The sequence below is a fragment of the Aspergillus uvarum genome, assembly GCF_003184745.1.
Source record: "Aspergillus uvarum CBS 121591 unplaced genomic scaffold BO82scaffold_18, whole genome shotgun sequence".
In the NCBI taxonomy this organism is placed as follows: Eukaryota; Fungi; Ascomycota; class Eurotiomycetes; order Eurotiales; family Aspergillaceae; genus Aspergillus; species Aspergillus uvarum.
Window position 1 is genome coordinate 38416 of NW_020291315.1, and position 14288 is coordinate 52703.

A 14288-nucleotide genomic window follows, 5' to 3' on the forward strand; every position below is an offset into this window, starting at 1 on the left:
CCATCGGATCCACAGTCTCTGGGCATCGGTCCCCCGGTCTCGGGTGATGAGTCGCTGGTTACACTCTTGTTATCATGGCGTTACTCTTAAGAATGGGCTGCGCCCCCCTTGCTCCTTGCTACTCTTTTCACTCAACTTCTGTGTCTACTAACTCCAACATCAGCTCTCTCCTCTCCCTCTCTTCTTTTACATCCGATCAGAACAACGCGCCCTCAGAGGCCACTAGCACGACACTCTCACAATGCCGTCCAACGAGGGCCTTGTCTCGCTTGCGCGCGAGTTCCGCGTTCTGATCGTCGGTGGCTCCTACGGTGGATTGGCGTCAGCCATGACGCTGATAGATCTCTGCCGTGGTCGTCTCGCTCGTTTCAACTTTACGCCCAATGCACAGCCCCCTCAACATCGCATACCCATCCAGATCACATTAGTGGACGAGAGGGATGGATACTGTCAGTAGTCCTACCGCTGATTCTATTCTATAACATACGGCCACTAATCCAAACAATGACTCCAGATCACCTCATCGGCTCCCCCAAGGCTCTCGCCTCAGAGAAATACGCCTCGAAGACCTGGAACAGATTTGTGGACATTCCTGCCTTGAAGACTCCAGACATCAAATGGATCCAGGGAAGTGTCCACTCCGTAGACTGCCAGCGGAAGGTGGCGCAGATCCTCGATAGCCAGACGAGACGATCGAGGGAAGAGAAGTACGACTTCTTGATCGCTGCATCTGGATTACGCCGCGCTTTCCCGACGGTACCACAGTCCCTGGAGCGTCAAGAGTTCCTGGAAGAGACAAGGAGAAATGTTGAAGCAATCAAGAAGGCAAAGGAAGGCGTGGTGGTGATTGGAGGGGGTAAGTTTTGTCGCATACCCCAGCCCCCGCGTCTAATAAATGCTAATGAGCTATAGGTGCCGTCGGTGCTGAAATGGCCGCCGAGTTGAAAGATCTTTATCCCAACCAGAAGATCACCCTGATCCACTCCCGTGACCACCTCCTTTCTGCCGAGCCTCTGCCTGATGCGTTCAAAGAGCGCATCTGCACTATCCTCCGCGAGCAAGGGGTAACAGTCATCCTCGGTCAACGCGTTGTCGACACCACTGCAGTTGAGACGGAGGGAGACCGCCGCGTCTGGCAGCTTACTCTCTCCGACGGCACCAAGCTCACGGCTGGCCATGTGATGAACGCCGTCTCGAAGAGTGTGGCGAGTTCGACTTATCTGCCTAAAGAGGCATTGAACGAGGAAGGACTCGTCAAGATCAGACCCTCGTAAGTATCTCTTCTCCTGTAGTCGATACAACCGAGCCTCGACTGACTGCCGGCCAGCCTGCAATTTCCGGACAATGTCCCCAACGCAGATGACCACTTTGCTGTGGGCGATATTGTTTCGTGGTCGGGGATCAAACGCTGTGGCGCTGCCATGCACAAGGGTCATTACGCAGCCACCAATGTCCATCAGCGCATGATAGCACAGGCTTTGAACACTAAGCCGGAGTTTGTCAAGCTGCAGCCGCACCCGGCCGTCATGGCTATTGCTCTGGGTAAGAACGCTGTGGCATATGACTCTGAAGGTGGGCTGCAGGACGGTGCCAAAACCTACGCTACCATGTTTGGTGACGACATGGGCTTCAGCAGTAAGTGCTCTCTCAGACCGTGCCAGTCCCACTTGTCTTCATGCTGATGCTGTACAGTCTGCTGGAACTACATGAAGCTGGGTGAGCCTTGCCAGGCTTAGACCTGTCTTTGGTTTCTAATTATGTCTCTGACGAAGCAGGTCTTTGTCAAATATGGGATTGAACAAGACAGTGACTGGCCAATCGACTTGAGGAAATTTGACTATAGAGTCACTATCACGCAGTGCTATTTGAGTACTGACTATATAAGCAAGCATGTTTGAGACGATCTGAACTTGGAAATTTGTATTCTTCATTAGCTGGATAGCTATTGTCTCTGTGAGGTAGGCTCTGGAAGCCTCTACTTCTTGGACTCTATATTTACTTTATCCCTATTCCCCTCCACTCTTCTATAATACGTCCGTAGGAGCGCCACTTCTCTGTAGCGAAGACGAAGAGGTCTTGAGTCTGGCGCGTCTTTGAAGATTATATTGATGTATTTATTATTCATTATAGCGTTACCGATGGGCACCCTAACCCACTGCATCAAGCCTCACCCAAGGCCTGCTTCCTCGACTTCGAGCGAGTATCAAAGTACGGGGCTTCACCCAGACTGCAGACCCGGTCGCCAGCCCGAGCCTCTGCGTAGTCGTATGTGGCACAGTGCCAGGTCGATCGATTATCCCAAACGGCCAAATCATTCTTGTTCCACCGGAAGCGAACCTGCGCGTCGTGGTTTTGGGTAATGAGCTACGAGTAGATCTGTCAGTCCACCTGCCACATATTTCTGAAGCTGTCTGCTGGCAACACTCACATTGAACAGATAGGCGAGCAACACGTCGGATTCATCCTTGGTGACCCCATTGATGCGCTTTGTGAACCCTTTATTCACATATACGGACTTCCAGCCGGTAACAGCTATGGACGAAAAGTCAGAAATCGAGATCTGGGCATGAAGCAGATTTCCAAAGAATAGCGGAGGAGGAACCTACGGTTCGTGCGAATGACGGGATGGACGGCAGTCAGTCCTTCTCCCTGGTTGAGGGGCGAGCCTCGAATTCCCTTCCGCAACGGATTGCCCAACCGCCGCGCCTCGTCGTGGAAGAACGTCGCGTCGTGCGTCGCGGTCAACCCCTCCAGCATTTGCGCCATGGCGGGCGACAGGCGATCATAGATCTCATAGCCCGACGCCCAGAGGGTATCGCCTCCCGTTTCCGGGAGCGTGTGGATCTTCAGCATGGCGTAGTCGGAGGGGACTGGCTCAAAACTGATGTCGCTGTGCCAGCCCACGGACGCGAAACGGCTCGTGTCGCTGAGCTGATGCGTGAGACCGCCCCCCTTCTTCTGCTTCTCGCTGCTGATTACGCTGATTTGGTCGCCTAGCTCGCTGCCTTCTTCCGTCAGGGGATGGATGTGCAGTCCGGACGACTCGGGCTGTGATGGGGCCAGTCAGTCAGGTGTTTTCGGCGGACGCCCTGACCTCTAAGGTTCATATTCAAGCTTGGATGTGTGGTTTGTACTTACGCATCCGGCCAGGTGTGTCAACTTCTCTCCGAATTCGCGCATCTGCTGCGGTGTCACATCCTGGTCACGCAGGAAAACAACACCTCGGCTTGAGACTGTTTCCATCAGCATCAGCGGGTCAAGACTTTCGAAGATCATGTCATACTTGTTACTGCGAGATCCTTGATCATCTGGTCGCATTGCTCGGACTTCAAGATTTCTGCCACCTGAAGACCCTTGTACTCACGACCAATGACCGGCGTCAGGTCTTGCCGGGTATATGAGTCCAGAGACCCGGAATACTGGAGTGGCTCGGAGATGCGCGGTCGGGACTGCTCATGGCCTCCCCTGATTGTTGAAGCCGGGGCGTTTTCAACGACAGCAGGCATGATGACGGTTCTGGCTGTTGCACAGGCTGGTGTGAGGTGAAAGGGCACAAAACAGGACTTTTGCTTGTGGCAAAACCGACGAAGGGATCTGATAAGCTTCCCGACTCTTTATATGAACTATGACAGCCGACGGAATACGTCTACGTTGGTTCTGCAGCAGCGATCAGTGGTATTTTGTCAACGAGTCGTCCCCACCGCGGTGGAGGGCTACGGGTCATGCAGTACGAATGGCGACAACCCCTCAACCTCGCGACGCAAACCCTCTCTGACAGGCACTGGCTGGTTATCTTCCGCGGAGTCTCCTCGTCGCATCTTCCGTACGGTTCCAGGGCCACATAGGCACAAACGAGTCAAGTCCCTCGTGGGCCCATCGCCCTCATTTTCCCCGCACTAATCATGCCCGATTGGTTTGCCTCTGGGTGATGCCAATCAGCGGCCAACGGGATGGCTATCGGCGGGGCGTCGGCGAAATTCTCGGAGGGCTTCTTGGTCCGTGTTCTGTCGTTTCTTAGTCTCGCCAAACAACACCGCCATCATCAGCGAATAGGCGCTGTCAATGGGGCCCTTCGTTCGATATGGTGTGCATGTGGTACATCTACAAACAGCAATGCTCCGAAACCTGGGGAGCATGGTAGACCACGCTCAGGCAACCATTGGGAATGGCTGCGGTGACAGTGCGTTAACTTACAAGCAAAAGGAATATCCGGGGAAAGCTACGCCCAAGAACCTCTTCAACCGACCACCGTGAACTGTGGGGTTAAACAGTCCGTCACAACAGGCTTACATTGTTTTAATATTGATTTATTTTATTTTAGGGTAATTCTTCTTTTCCTCGGAATCATACGGAGAAAGAGGCTATTGGTGAAAAGCTTTGTTTTCCGAGAAAAAAATTGGCTAGCGTACAGCCTGGGGCTCCCTGGCGGCGATGATGTGCTCGGCGATCCGTTTTGTGCAATTCTCTTAGTCCGATTCTGGATTCAGGGCATGCATACACACGGCTGTAACAATAACACCATGTCTGTGGTTGGCTCAAGCAAAGGCCTGTTGTTGAAGGTCATCGCGAATAACGACATCAGAGAATAAATTATCATTTATCAACGCCACGAACTTCGATGGTATATAAGTCCTTGGCCATGGAAGACCATCCAGCCCTAGACGTTTTCCACCCCCGCCCATTATTCCGGTCTCTTGAGATTCTGCGTTCTTAGCAGCAAGGCGTGGCCTGCCACAGACATCATGACGGACATCGAAACAGGGTTCAAGGGCTCCTCCATCAAAGCCCACGATGTCGAAGACACGCAATCTTCAAAGGTGTCGATCGAGGTCGGACAGGAACACCTCGCTGGCGTCGTGCCTCCCCACGAGTCGTATGAAGGCTTTCACCGATTCGATCCCACCGCTACCTGGACTGAACAAGAGGAGAGACGTGTGATCTGGAAGACCGATTTGTACTTACTCACGGCTCTATGCATCATGGTATGTATGCTGAAACATCCAGCAGATGGCGAATGTTGACATGGATAGTTCTTTGGTCTCCAACTGGACCGTGGCAATTTATCGAATGCGCTGACGGACAACCTCCTGGTCGATCTGAACATGTCGAGCAACGATTACAACAATGTGAGACCCTGCAGGTCCCAGCAAGCAAACACACCCTTCTAACTTCCGCAGGGAACCACGATCCAACTAGTGTGCTTCTTGTCCGCAGAATTCCCCGTCCAGCTGCTCATCAAGAGATATGGTTTCAAGCGGGTTCTCCCCGTAATGATGATCTGCTGGAGTACCGTATCCTGGTCGCAAGCATGGATGACCAACCGGGCTGCCTTCTACGTGACCCGCGCACTCATCGGGGCCTTCGAGGGCGGCTTCATCCCCGGCACCATCTTGTTCGCGACCTACTTCTACAAGACGAAGGAGCTCTCCGTGCGTCTGGGATTCTTCTGGTCCACGCTCAACGTACGAACTTCTCATCATATTCAAATGAAACTCAGCTGACCGGGAAGCTAGGTTGCCCGTATCATCTCGTCTCTGCTGGCAGCGGGCATTCTCGAGATGCGCGGCGTGCAGGGCAAACCGGGCTGGTTCTGGCTGTTCCTGATCGACGGCCTCATCACCTTTGCCATCGGTTTCCTCGTTAGCATCCCTGCCCTTTCCCCAGCTCCCTACCCCCCGAAAACCCAACAACTAACCCCACAAACAGAGCCTCTTCTACCTCCCCAGCTCGCCCACCAACACGACCAGTGTCCTCTGCCCGAAGAACTGGTACACGGAACGTGAAGAAGTGATCATGATCAACGTACGTCCCATCCACACCCCCTCAAAAAAAGCAAACCCACTAATCCATCCGAAAAAGCGCCTCCTCCGCGACGACCCCTCCAAAGGCCTCACGCACATCAACGAATCCGCGACGCTGCACGACATCGTCTCCGCGTGGAAGGACCCCTCGATGTGGGGTTTGTACTTGATCGGCCTGGTCGCCTACATCCCCCAAAGCCCGGTGTCCAGCTACCTGTCCCTGACCCTGAAGCGGCTGGGCTTCACGACCTTCGAATCGAACATGCTGTCGATCCCCTCCGCGGCGCTGCAGATCATCCTGATGCTGGCCCTGTGCAAGAGCAGCGAGTACTTCGGCGACCGCACCTGGCACAGCCTCTTCGGCGAGTTCTGGTCGCTGCCGCTGCTGATCGCCCTGCTGTGCCTGCCCGCGGGGGGGTACAACTGGGTCCGCTTCACCATCACCACGCTGATCTCGGGCTACCCTTACTTCCACCCGATCGTCTCCGCCTGGATCTCCGAGAATACGTTCGACGTCAAAAAGCGCGCCATCACCGCCGCCACGTACAATGTTATCGTGCAGGTTGGGTCGATTATTTCGTCGCGTGAGTGTGGCCCCCAAACCCCCGAACAAAACCCAAAGAAAAAAGAGGCACAGAAATTATGGAGCTTGCTACGGAGTTTGCTAATGATTCTGTGGGTGATGATTAGAAATCTACCGCTCCAACGACTCCCCCTACTACTACACCGGCAACAAGGTCCTCGTCGCCCTCTGCGTCTTCTCCATGGCCGTCTTCGTCGCCCAGCGCGAGTACCTCCGCCACCTCAACCGGCAGAAGGAGCGGAAGTGGGCCCTCCTGTCGGCGGAGGAGCGCGTGCTCTACCAGGCGGACAAGGCGGCGCGCGAGCGGGAAGGCAACCAGCGGCTGGATTTCCGGTTCAAATACTAGTCCGGCTTCGGTTTACCCTGCTGTTGTCGAAGTTTTGTGTTTTTGATGTCGCGAAGAAAGACTGCTTGTTGCTTATGCTTATGATAACTAATTCCTTGATCGGGGATGATTGTCTGGGTTCCAGACATTCACTATTTGACTCCTCTGGTTGTTGTTACTGACTTATGAGAAAGCGAGTGGGGAGTTTAATCATCTTATATTAACTCATAATATACGTGTCATTCGTCGTTACAGGAGCTGAAGGGATATACACATAGGAAGGGAAAGATCAGGCGGGAAAGCTCGGACTCGACAAGGGTGGTGGCTCGGGCAAGTCCCCAGTCATGCAGAAGTAATGCTCCGACGACACAGACGGAAGAGCTCCGCCGGTTTGGGCCATGAAATCGCCCACCCACATCTCCACCGACTCTGACGGCGCCAGAGACGGGGACCACGAGGAACCGCCGCCCAGTCGTGGCTCTCGGCCCTCCTCCAATAGCAGCGGAGACTGGACGTTGGGGATGCCTACTAGGTATGGGTCGTAGGCGTACGCGGCCGCGGCCGCGGCAGCTGCATAGCCCAGCCCCGCGGAGAAGGACGACCCAAACAAGTTAGAGGGCGCCGCCAGATCTCCTAAGGGGTGGAGAGCATGCTGGCCACTAATGTCGCTTGGCTCCCCCGGCATCACGCCGTGGGGGGCACGGTTGTGGTCCAAGGTCTGAAACGTAGTAGTGGCAGTAGCTTGGTAGAGGTCGTCCACGGCGGTCCAATCAGCCACTGTGCTTGGAGCCGTGGGATCGGCAGTCGTCGTGAAGTCATCTCCTAAGGTCGATGCAGGCAGCTCGGGGGCTGGGCTGTCCCCACTGTTGGAGTCTGCGCGGGGGGTGGCTTTACTTCTAACTGGCGTGTGTACCTCGCGTATCGGCGGCGGTAATGCAGGTCCAGTGCTAGACTGTGCATCGGCCATTTTCTTATACAGTAGCTCCGCTAATTCTTTATTGCCGCCGCCGCGGAAGGTGGAGAGAATCGAGTGGAGTCGAGCCAGGATGCTGCTGGGGCGGGTTTCGCCATCCCAGACTGGGGCTCGCGGCAGCATGGCCAGATTGATTACGGCGTCGGCTAGTGAGCTGGCGATCTCATAGAGCTTGAGTTCCTGTGGTGGTTTTAGTGACCCTGCTCTAGGATGTCGGTGGATGTACTGTACATACCATGCCGAGGCCGTGGGCTTCAATCGCCGTTCGTGGCAGCTGGGAGACGATATTCAAGAGCTCCTTAGCTACCAACACGGGGAACGAAGGAGAGTTCGGCCATTGGGATGAAGGTGAACCTTGAAGGCCCTGCTTAAACGAGAACTTCCAGAGTATCATCCGCATCCAGTGTCGCGTCACGCACAGGTCGGCCTTTTGTACATCCGATATCTGGTCTAATAATGCCGATCCGTCCTGCAGGTTCTCTTGCAGCAACCGTAGAAACCTTGCATCCACGCCCTGCACCTCATCTGAAATCGTGTCTCTTCCGACGTTATCGTCTTCAATGAGATCAAACATCCGGGACTGCTCGAACAGGCGAAAAAGATTGAGCAATTTGAGGAAAGCGGGAAGAACTTGTGGTTCATCGCTTGTTTCGAGGGCCGGGGTGGAGACGTTCGTTTTCAGAATAACGGGTAACTTGTGGAGGATGCAGACTCCCCTAGATTAATATCAGACACAATTCGGTTGGGGATGCTGGGGAATCTCACCGTTCTGTGACGAATAGCAACCACAGGACGCGACGACGTAGTTGTTGCTCCTCCGCTGGTAGTCCTGCATACGAAGCTTCTCGGTGAAGGGACATCATTTGTGCTAAAGTGATAGCTTCTCGCAGATAGAGTAACGATTCACTCGCCCCCGACTGTTGGTTCTCGTAGTAGACGTGCAGAAAAAAGGCGGTGCGCACATTGTTTAGATTGAGCCTCGAGCGATAGTCGTACAACCGTCGTGCTCTCATGCTCTCAAGCGCAAAGTTCTCCGCACTCAGGGATTTCTCCGGCCCGGAATTTTGTCCCAGCCGCAACTGGGCGATGGTGGCGGCAGCTACTGCAGTTGCAAGGGCGTACGTTTCATGCTCCTTTTCCTCCACATCTTGCTGCAAGATAGACAGGACCTTTTCGACATCGACAATAGGCCAGACCGGGTACATGCGAACATGGTATATGTACAGCGGGGATGCGAGGACATTGATTGGAATTCGAGATCTAGATGCGCATATGATTAGACTTTGGCATTTGTTGGTAATACTGCGATACGCAGAACAGCGGAATAAGTGCGATGCGCTTGGATGCAAAAGACCAGCATACCTCGAACTGTTTTGGGATTCGCAAATTGCGGGGTTCTGAAGCGCGTGGTCGGCCTCGAGCACTTCCCCTCTCACTGGAGCCGAGGGTAGTACATTCTGCATTTCCATGCCTCTTTGCGCTTGTTCGATGAGAAATTTGGTGGTCGCGCGCAGTTTCTGAGGACCGCGAGGCTGCTGTACACGGATATAGGTGCACTTAATGCGCGCATTGAAGCAGGACTGGCATGGCTGGCCGCCGCCGCATCTGATCTTGCGGATCTTGCATCCGTCACAGGCCTTCTTGGTGATCCCGGCTCTGGAAGACATCTTGCTTGTGGGTGCCGGAGCAGTTGCAGTTGCAGTTGCAGTCGCATGCATCAGGCACAATTTGAGTCGAATGCATGACCAAGCCAGAAATCTTGCGGTCGTAGCAGGTTGCACAGACGAGGAGTTGTCAAAACGTTGACGGCCGCGCGATCATGTCGACGTTTTTGCGGGGCAAGCCATGAAAGGTTTGCTTGGCAGATGCAACTCGAAGCGAGGCGAGGCCTTGTGAGGATCGCGGTAAATCCCGATCGGCGTGGCCCTTCTGCTTCGTAGCCGATGACCGTGGCAGTGGGATTGTGTTCCACTGTCCACCGTCCACTGTTTTGTCGATCGTAAGTTGATTGTTGACAAAAGTGATGGATGGATCCAACGGCCGGCAATCGATAAGGGGCAGGCTGACGATTGCGCCTTCGACTCCACGGGGCACGCCATTGCATGGACCCACTAAGTGCCTTTAAGCCTTCAAGGAATAGGTGAAATGTTACCACCGTATGAGTGTGATGCTATTCGGAAACCAATACCGGAGGTAGTTTGAAGTGGAATTATTAGAGCTCATGCAAACTCTGCAAACCCTGCAAACCTTCTCAAGGTGAGGTGAGTGGTGGTTGAAATGTTCTATTCTTTACCCCAGATAATCTCCCCACTTCCTCCCCAACATTGGCCTCAGATAACACGACAGTCAAGTGTTATGACTTGAACGTGTCCGCTGTCATGCAATCTCGACGCCATTCTTTGATCGCAATTGCTCACACTCACTAAATATGGAGTCTCAGATGTCGCCTATTAGGAAGAGCTGCCTGCTTGGCTGCAGGAGAGGCAAGGCGCATACCTAGCGGACAACAGATAATCTACCAGCTGTCCACCACTTCTCCTTTCCTCTTGTACAAATATCGATCCCAGAAAGCGACAGCGTTTGTCGCATTCGACGTCTTCAGAAAGCCGCCCAACCAAAGCAGGAGGCCAAACTGCGAGTACTGCACACAGAAACGTCTCCACGGTCTAGTATAAAGCTTAGACCTTGATCGCAAGTTAGGCGGCTTCGGTCGACCTTCTCCGCCGAGCTTGACATTGTTCGTTCGCTTGGCTATTGTTGGTCTATATTCACTCCCTTGATCCATCTGCCAGGAACTCAATCTACGATCATGAATACCCGCTGCTACTCCATCGATTCGTCCCCAACAAGCCCCAGAGACTATCCCGCGGGGTATCCACACGCCTAGCCCCTACCTTCGAGCGTGAAGGCCACCCAAGTAAGGCGCCTTCTGACAAACTGGCCCAGACGGAAGAAGTGTCAGAAGTCTCACAACCACCGGCGAACCAGCGGCATTACATACAACTCCCACCAGGAGAATGATGTATATCAGAATTTGAGAGTGAAATATATTGGTGTCATCATCTTTCTTATGGTATTTCCCTGTCAAGGGGACCGATTCACCGTGTACCGAAGTTGCAAAAGCAACAAGTATCCATTCTGTCTATCATCCTATTCACTTCGACCATACTGCAATTTCCAAGGCCGTCATGCACGTCTGGATTCGTGATTGTAGGGTATGTTTGTCAGCACGGGTCTCTGCGTGCTTCCGCGGAGTGACAGATCTTCATGAACCGCGTAGGCTCTTTTCTATTGAAGAGGAGAAATCTAAAAAGTATACCCGTAGCAAGCAATGTAAGGAGAAACCGTCAAACTGAAGCTTCCACAGCGAGCTTATATACCACAGTACCACGCACAGGCAAAGACAGACACAAAACCAACTAAGCCCTTCTGGGTCATTGCACACTAAACCCAGGTGGGTCCCGAACTCTCTTCCCCCCCCCTCAAACTAAACGACGAGACCCTCCGAGCAAACCTCCGACGCCTCTTGCGCCTCATGCTGTCCTGACCATATGTCAGTGTGATTGGACTCGAAGGCTCCACCGCTGCAGCTGTGCAACTATCGACAGGCCAATGGCCGACACCCCGAGGTGTTCCAGCGCACGCAATGGCCCGTCGCGGTCGTACAGATAAATTGGTACCGCAGCCCCCTCGCGCGGGGGCAATGCCTACTTCCTGAACTTAACAATTCTCTCTCTCAACGGAAATTTGATTAAGAGAAGTACACCATGGCCTGGCCGAACAAGAACAAAGATATGCTCTACCGCCGGGTAGGCAATTCCGGCCTGCATGTTTCTGCGCTGGGATTGGGAGGGTGGTTGACGTGAGTTGTTGCATGCCGATGACTCTTCAACAGGGACAGTCATTTACTAATACTTCTGACTTGTTGGCAGTTTCGGAGGTCATGTGGATAACGGTACTACTTCTTGGATTGGATGTCAGTGCCAGACAGCGGGACTAACGGCCTGAACCAGAAATCACCTTCCAATGCATGAAGCAAGCCTACGATTGCGGGATCAATTTCTTCGACACCGCGGAGAGGTAGCCCTTCCCTCCCTGTAAGCACGAGACGCGAGCTAATCAACCACAGCTACGCGGGCGGTCAATCCGAGATCATCATGGGCCAAGCGATCAAGAAATTTGGCTGGAAGCGCAGTGATCTCGTTATCAGCACCAAGGTCCGTCCGCTCCGTCTTTTGACATGAAAGGCAGACAAAAACCAGCACCGAATATAAATAAACCGCTAACCTCGAGTGACCTGTGGACAGCTAAACTGGGGCCTCGCCAACGGCGAAATCCTGATCAACAACCACGGCCTGTCGCGGAAGCACATCGTGGAGGGCACGCGGGCCTCGCTGGAGCGGCTGCAGCTGGAGTACGTGGACATCATCTACGCGCACCGGCCGGACCGGCTGACGCCGATGGAGGAGACGGTGCGGGCGTTCAACCACGTGATCGAGAAGGGGTGGGCGTTCTACTGGGGCACGTCGGAGTGGTCGGCGGACGAGATCAGCGAGGCGTGCGGGATTGCGCGGGCGCTGGGCTTGATCGCGCCCGTCGTCGAGCAGCCGCAGTACAACATGCTGACGCGCCAGAAGGTCGAGGGCCAGTTCCAGCGGCTGTACACGCGCTGCGGGATCGGGCTGACCGTGTTCTCGCCGCTGAAGATGGGTTTACTCAGTGGCAAGTACAACGACGCCACGACGCAGCCGCCGCCGGGGTCGCGGTTCGCCGAGAGCAACGACAAGTACGCCAACTACGTGCGCAGCGAGTGGGAGAACGAGTGGGCGGGCACGATCAAGACGGTGCAGGGGCTGCAGAGCTTGGCGGATAAGCTGGGCGTGAAGCTGTCGCAGCTGGCGCTGGCGTGGTGCCTGAAGAACGAGAACGTCTCGTCGGTGATCACGGGGGCGTCGCGGCCGGAGCAGATCGTGGACAACGTGGAAAGTCTGAAGCTGCTGCCGCGATTGACGCCGGAGGTAATGGCGGAGATCGATGAGTATTTGCGGAATGCGCCTGAGCAGGATCCGGCGCGACAGGACTAGTTGTGTTGCATAGTATGATCTCGTCGACACTACCTAGTACCTAATGAAACCGAATTACCACCAACACCTTTAAACCATTCAAAGAAACAGCTGGTGTAGCTGAGTACAAAAGCAGCAAAAGCAAAGCACGTGTCAAAGTGCCCCTCATCCCAACCCAAAACCAATGACATCACATTCCCCCCATCTACAAAACAAACCACCACCACCTTCACAAAACCCATTCCAACAGCACAACAAACCCACCCCATGAACCCCGACGAAGACTCACCAACCCCACGTCCCATAGCAAACCTACCGCCGGAACTCCACCTCCTCATCGCCACACACCTCCCACAACTCCCCGACCTCTCCCGCGCGCACCTCGCCCAAACAAACTACTACTTCCACACCCTCCTCCCCCGCCCCACGCACGCCGACTTGCTCGCCGCCGAGCTCGACCCCCTCGCCATTGCCAACGACCTCTACGCCTGCCGGTACTGTCTGCGGCTGCGGCGGGTGACGCACTTCGCGGACCGGATGGTGCGGCGCGGCCGGGGCCGGTTTGGGGCGGCGCGGGAGCGCGCGAAGCGGTTTTGCTTGGAGTGTGGGATTTGCCCCAGGGATCAAGGCTTGGGAAATGGAGGGGTGGGGGAGGGCGCTGGACAGGCCCAGGCTCAAACTGAAGTGCAAGCTCAAGCTGAAGGAAAGGCGTGGGGCGAAGCGCGGTACGGGTATGGGGATCTGGTGCGCGTGCAGGGGGAGTGGAGGGTGTTCTGTGGGCGGTGTCGGGGGTTGCGGCGCGTGGTTCCTCTCTCTCAACCGGCGGCATCCGGGAAAGGGAGGGGCAGCAGGGGGCATCCCCCAAAGCTGCAGGTGTGGGAGGAAGAGCAGGGGATGGGGATGCGCTTGGGAAGGGACCTGGGGTGTGAGGGGTGTTTGTCTGTCTCCCGTCAGGGATTGGGAGGCTGAGATCCAGGGAGGCGAGAATGTCTGTTGTTGATTTCAAGTTAGATACCCAGCTACATGCACTGCACACTGCACACTGCCCACATACCTACCCTACAGGCGTAAACAGCTACAGAAACCCATCCAACTCCCCCTTAATCTCCACCACTTCCTCCCTCCCCTCCTCAGCAGTAACATCCACGTACAAACTCACATACTCCACCCCCTTCTCAATCGAGCTCACCCCCAACACCATCCCCTCCACCCCCATCATCCCCTCCTCCCACGCCCGCACAATCCCCCCGGCCATCTCGTCCTCATCATCCATACTAAACTCCGCCAGATACCCCGTCCCAAACGACACGAGATACCCGACACCGTCAAAAAGCCGAAACGCCAGGGCCTCCCCCGAGGTAATCCGGGTATCCTGGCCCGGCGGCAGCAGCTGCACCACCGTCCGGTTGTTGCGGTACCAGGTAACATGGATATCCCGCGGCGCGGTGGTGCTCGACACGACGAAGTCCTGGATCACGAATTCCTCGAGCTTGTCCTCCGCGCTGAGGACTCCGCTGCCGCCCCTGGTGTTGCAAGGTACCGA

At 54.9% G+C, this 14288-nt stretch overlaps 7 protein-coding genes across 7 annotated transcripts; 4 read left to right on the plus strand and 3 right to left on the minus strand.

Moving 5' to 3' along the window:
* Positions 1–241: 241 nt before the first annotated feature.
* BO82DRAFT_382445 (putative pyridine nucleotide-disulfide oxidoreductase AMID-like) lies at positions 242–1736 on the plus strand (the record flags this gene model as incomplete). Its single annotated transcript, XM_025637935.1, has 5 exons — positions 242–449; positions 515–856; positions 913–1270; positions 1328–1635; positions 1693–1736. The coding sequence occupies 5 exons, from the start codon at positions 242–244 to the stop codon at positions 1734–1736; spliced, it is 1260 nt and encodes a 419-aa protein (XP_025493257.1).
* A 346-nt stretch (positions 1737–2082) lies between these two features.
* BO82DRAFT_431106 (TauD/TfdA dioxygenase family protein) lies at positions 2083–3829 on the minus strand. The gene is made up of 5 exons (XM_025640670.1): positions 3284–3829; positions 3139–3233; positions 2607–3048; positions 2429–2532; positions 2083–2364 (listed from the first exon to the last, which is right to left on the minus strand). Exons 1-5 carry the CDS (start codon positions 3504–3506, stop codon positions 2161–2163), a joined length of 1068 nt encoding a protein of 355 aa, XP_025493258.1. The 5' UTR covers positions 3507–3829; the 3' UTR covers positions 2083–2160.
* A 436-nt stretch (positions 3830–4265) lies between these two features.
* BO82DRAFT_431107 (putative MFS transporter) lies at positions 4266–6935 on the plus strand. The gene is made up of 7 exons (XM_025640671.1): positions 4266–4982; positions 5031–5126; positions 5178–5462; positions 5514–5639; positions 5707–5802; positions 5860–6385; positions 6492–6935. Exons 1-7 carry the CDS (start codon positions 4743–4745, stop codon positions 6728–6730), a joined length of 1608 nt encoding a protein of 535 aa, XP_025493259.1. The 5' UTR covers positions 4266–4742; the 3' UTR covers positions 6731–6935.
* BO82DRAFT_353067 (Zn(II)2Cys6 transcription factor) lies at positions 6936–9479 on the minus strand. Its single transcript, XM_025634868.1, has 4 exons — positions 9045–9479; positions 8448–8942; positions 7918–8398; positions 6936–7862 (listed from the first exon to the last, which is right to left on the minus strand). Exons 1-4 carry the CDS (start codon positions 9347–9349, stop codon positions 6999–7001), a joined length of 2145 nt encoding a protein of 714 aa, XP_025493260.1. The 5' UTR covers positions 9350–9479; the 3' UTR covers positions 6936–6998.
* Positions 9480–9986: 507 nt separating this feature from the next.
* BO82DRAFT_353069 (uncharacterized protein) lies at positions 9987–10735 on the minus strand. Its single transcript, XM_025634869.1, has one exon. The coding sequence runs from the start codon at positions 10465–10467 to the stop codon at positions 10198–10200; it is 270 nt and encodes an 89-aa protein (XP_025493261.1). The 5' UTR covers positions 10468–10735; the 3' UTR covers positions 9987–10197.
* Positions 10736–11205: 470 nt separating this feature from the next.
* On the plus strand, positions 11206–12825 carry BO82DRAFT_353071 (putative voltage-gated K+ channel beta subunit (KCNAB)). Its single transcript, XM_025634870.1, has 5 exons — positions 11206–11544; positions 11615–11637; positions 11696–11762; positions 11812–11899; positions 11990–12825. Exons 1-5 carry the CDS (start codon positions 11450–11452, stop codon positions 12764–12766), a joined length of 1050 nt encoding a protein of 349 aa, XP_025493262.1. The 5' UTR covers positions 11206–11449; the 3' UTR covers positions 12767–12825.
* A 153-nt stretch (positions 12826–12978) lies between these two features.
* Positions 12979–13714, plus strand: BO82DRAFT_431110 (F-box domain protein; the record flags this gene model as incomplete). Its single annotated transcript, XM_025640672.1, has 1 exon — positions 12979–13714. Exon 1 carries the CDS (start codon positions 13013–13015, stop codon positions 13712–13714), a length of 702 nt encoding a protein of 233 aa, XP_025493263.1. The 5' UTR covers positions 12979–13012.
* Between the last annotated feature and the right edge of the window lie 574 nt (positions 13715–14288).

Coding starts and splice junctions, on each gene's coding strand:
- BO82DRAFT_431106 (XM_025640670.1), bottom strand. CDS start 3,506: ATGCCTGCTGTCGTTGAAAACGCCCCGGCTTCAACAATCAGGGGAGGC. Junction 3,234..3,283: donor CAAGGATCTCGCAGTAACAA/GTATGACATGAT, acceptor TGATGGAAACAG/TCTCAAGCCGAGGTGTTGTT. Junction 2,365..2,428: donor TGCTCGCCTATCTGTTCAAT/GTGAGTGTTGCC, acceptor ATCTACTCGTAG/CTCATTACCCAAAACCACGA.
- BO82DRAFT_431107 (XM_025640671.1), top strand. CDS start 4,743: ATGACGGACATCGAAACAGGGTTCAAGGGCTCCTCCATCAAAGCCCAC. Junction 4,983..5,030: donor TCACGGCTCTATGCATCATG/GTATGTATGCTG, acceptor TGACATGGATAG/TTCTTTGGTCTCCAACTGGA. Junction 5,640..5,706: donor CCTTTGCCATCGGTTTCCTC/GTTAGCATCCCT, acceptor CCCCACAAACAG/AGCCTCTTCTACCTCCCCAG.
- BO82DRAFT_353067 (XM_025634868.1), bottom strand. CDS start 9,349: ATGTCTTCCAGAGCCGGGATCACCAAGAAGGCCTGTGACGGATGCAAG. Junction 8,943..9,044: donor GAATCCCAAAACAGTTCGAG/GTATGCTGGTCT, acceptor ATGCGCATCTAG/ATCTCGAATTCCAATCAATG. Junction 8,399..8,447: donor TTGCTATTCGTCACAGAACG/GTGAGATTCCCC, acceptor ATATTAATCTAG/GGGAGTCTGCATCCTCCACA.
- BO82DRAFT_353069 (XM_025634869.1), bottom strand. CDS start 10,467: ATGGATCAAGGGAGTGAATATAGACCAACAATAGCCAAGCGAACGAAC.
- BO82DRAFT_353071 (XM_025634870.1), top strand. CDS start 11,450: ATGGCCTGGCCGAACAAGAACAAAGATATGCTCTACCGCCGGGTAGGC. Junction 11,763..11,811: donor TTCTTCGACACCGCGGAGAG/GTAGCCCTTCCC, acceptor AATCAACCACAG/CTACGCGGGCGGTCAATCCG. Junction 11,900..11,989: donor ATCTCGTTATCAGCACCAAG/GTCCGTCCGCTC, acceptor ACCTGTGGACAG/CTAAACTGGGGCCTCGCCAA.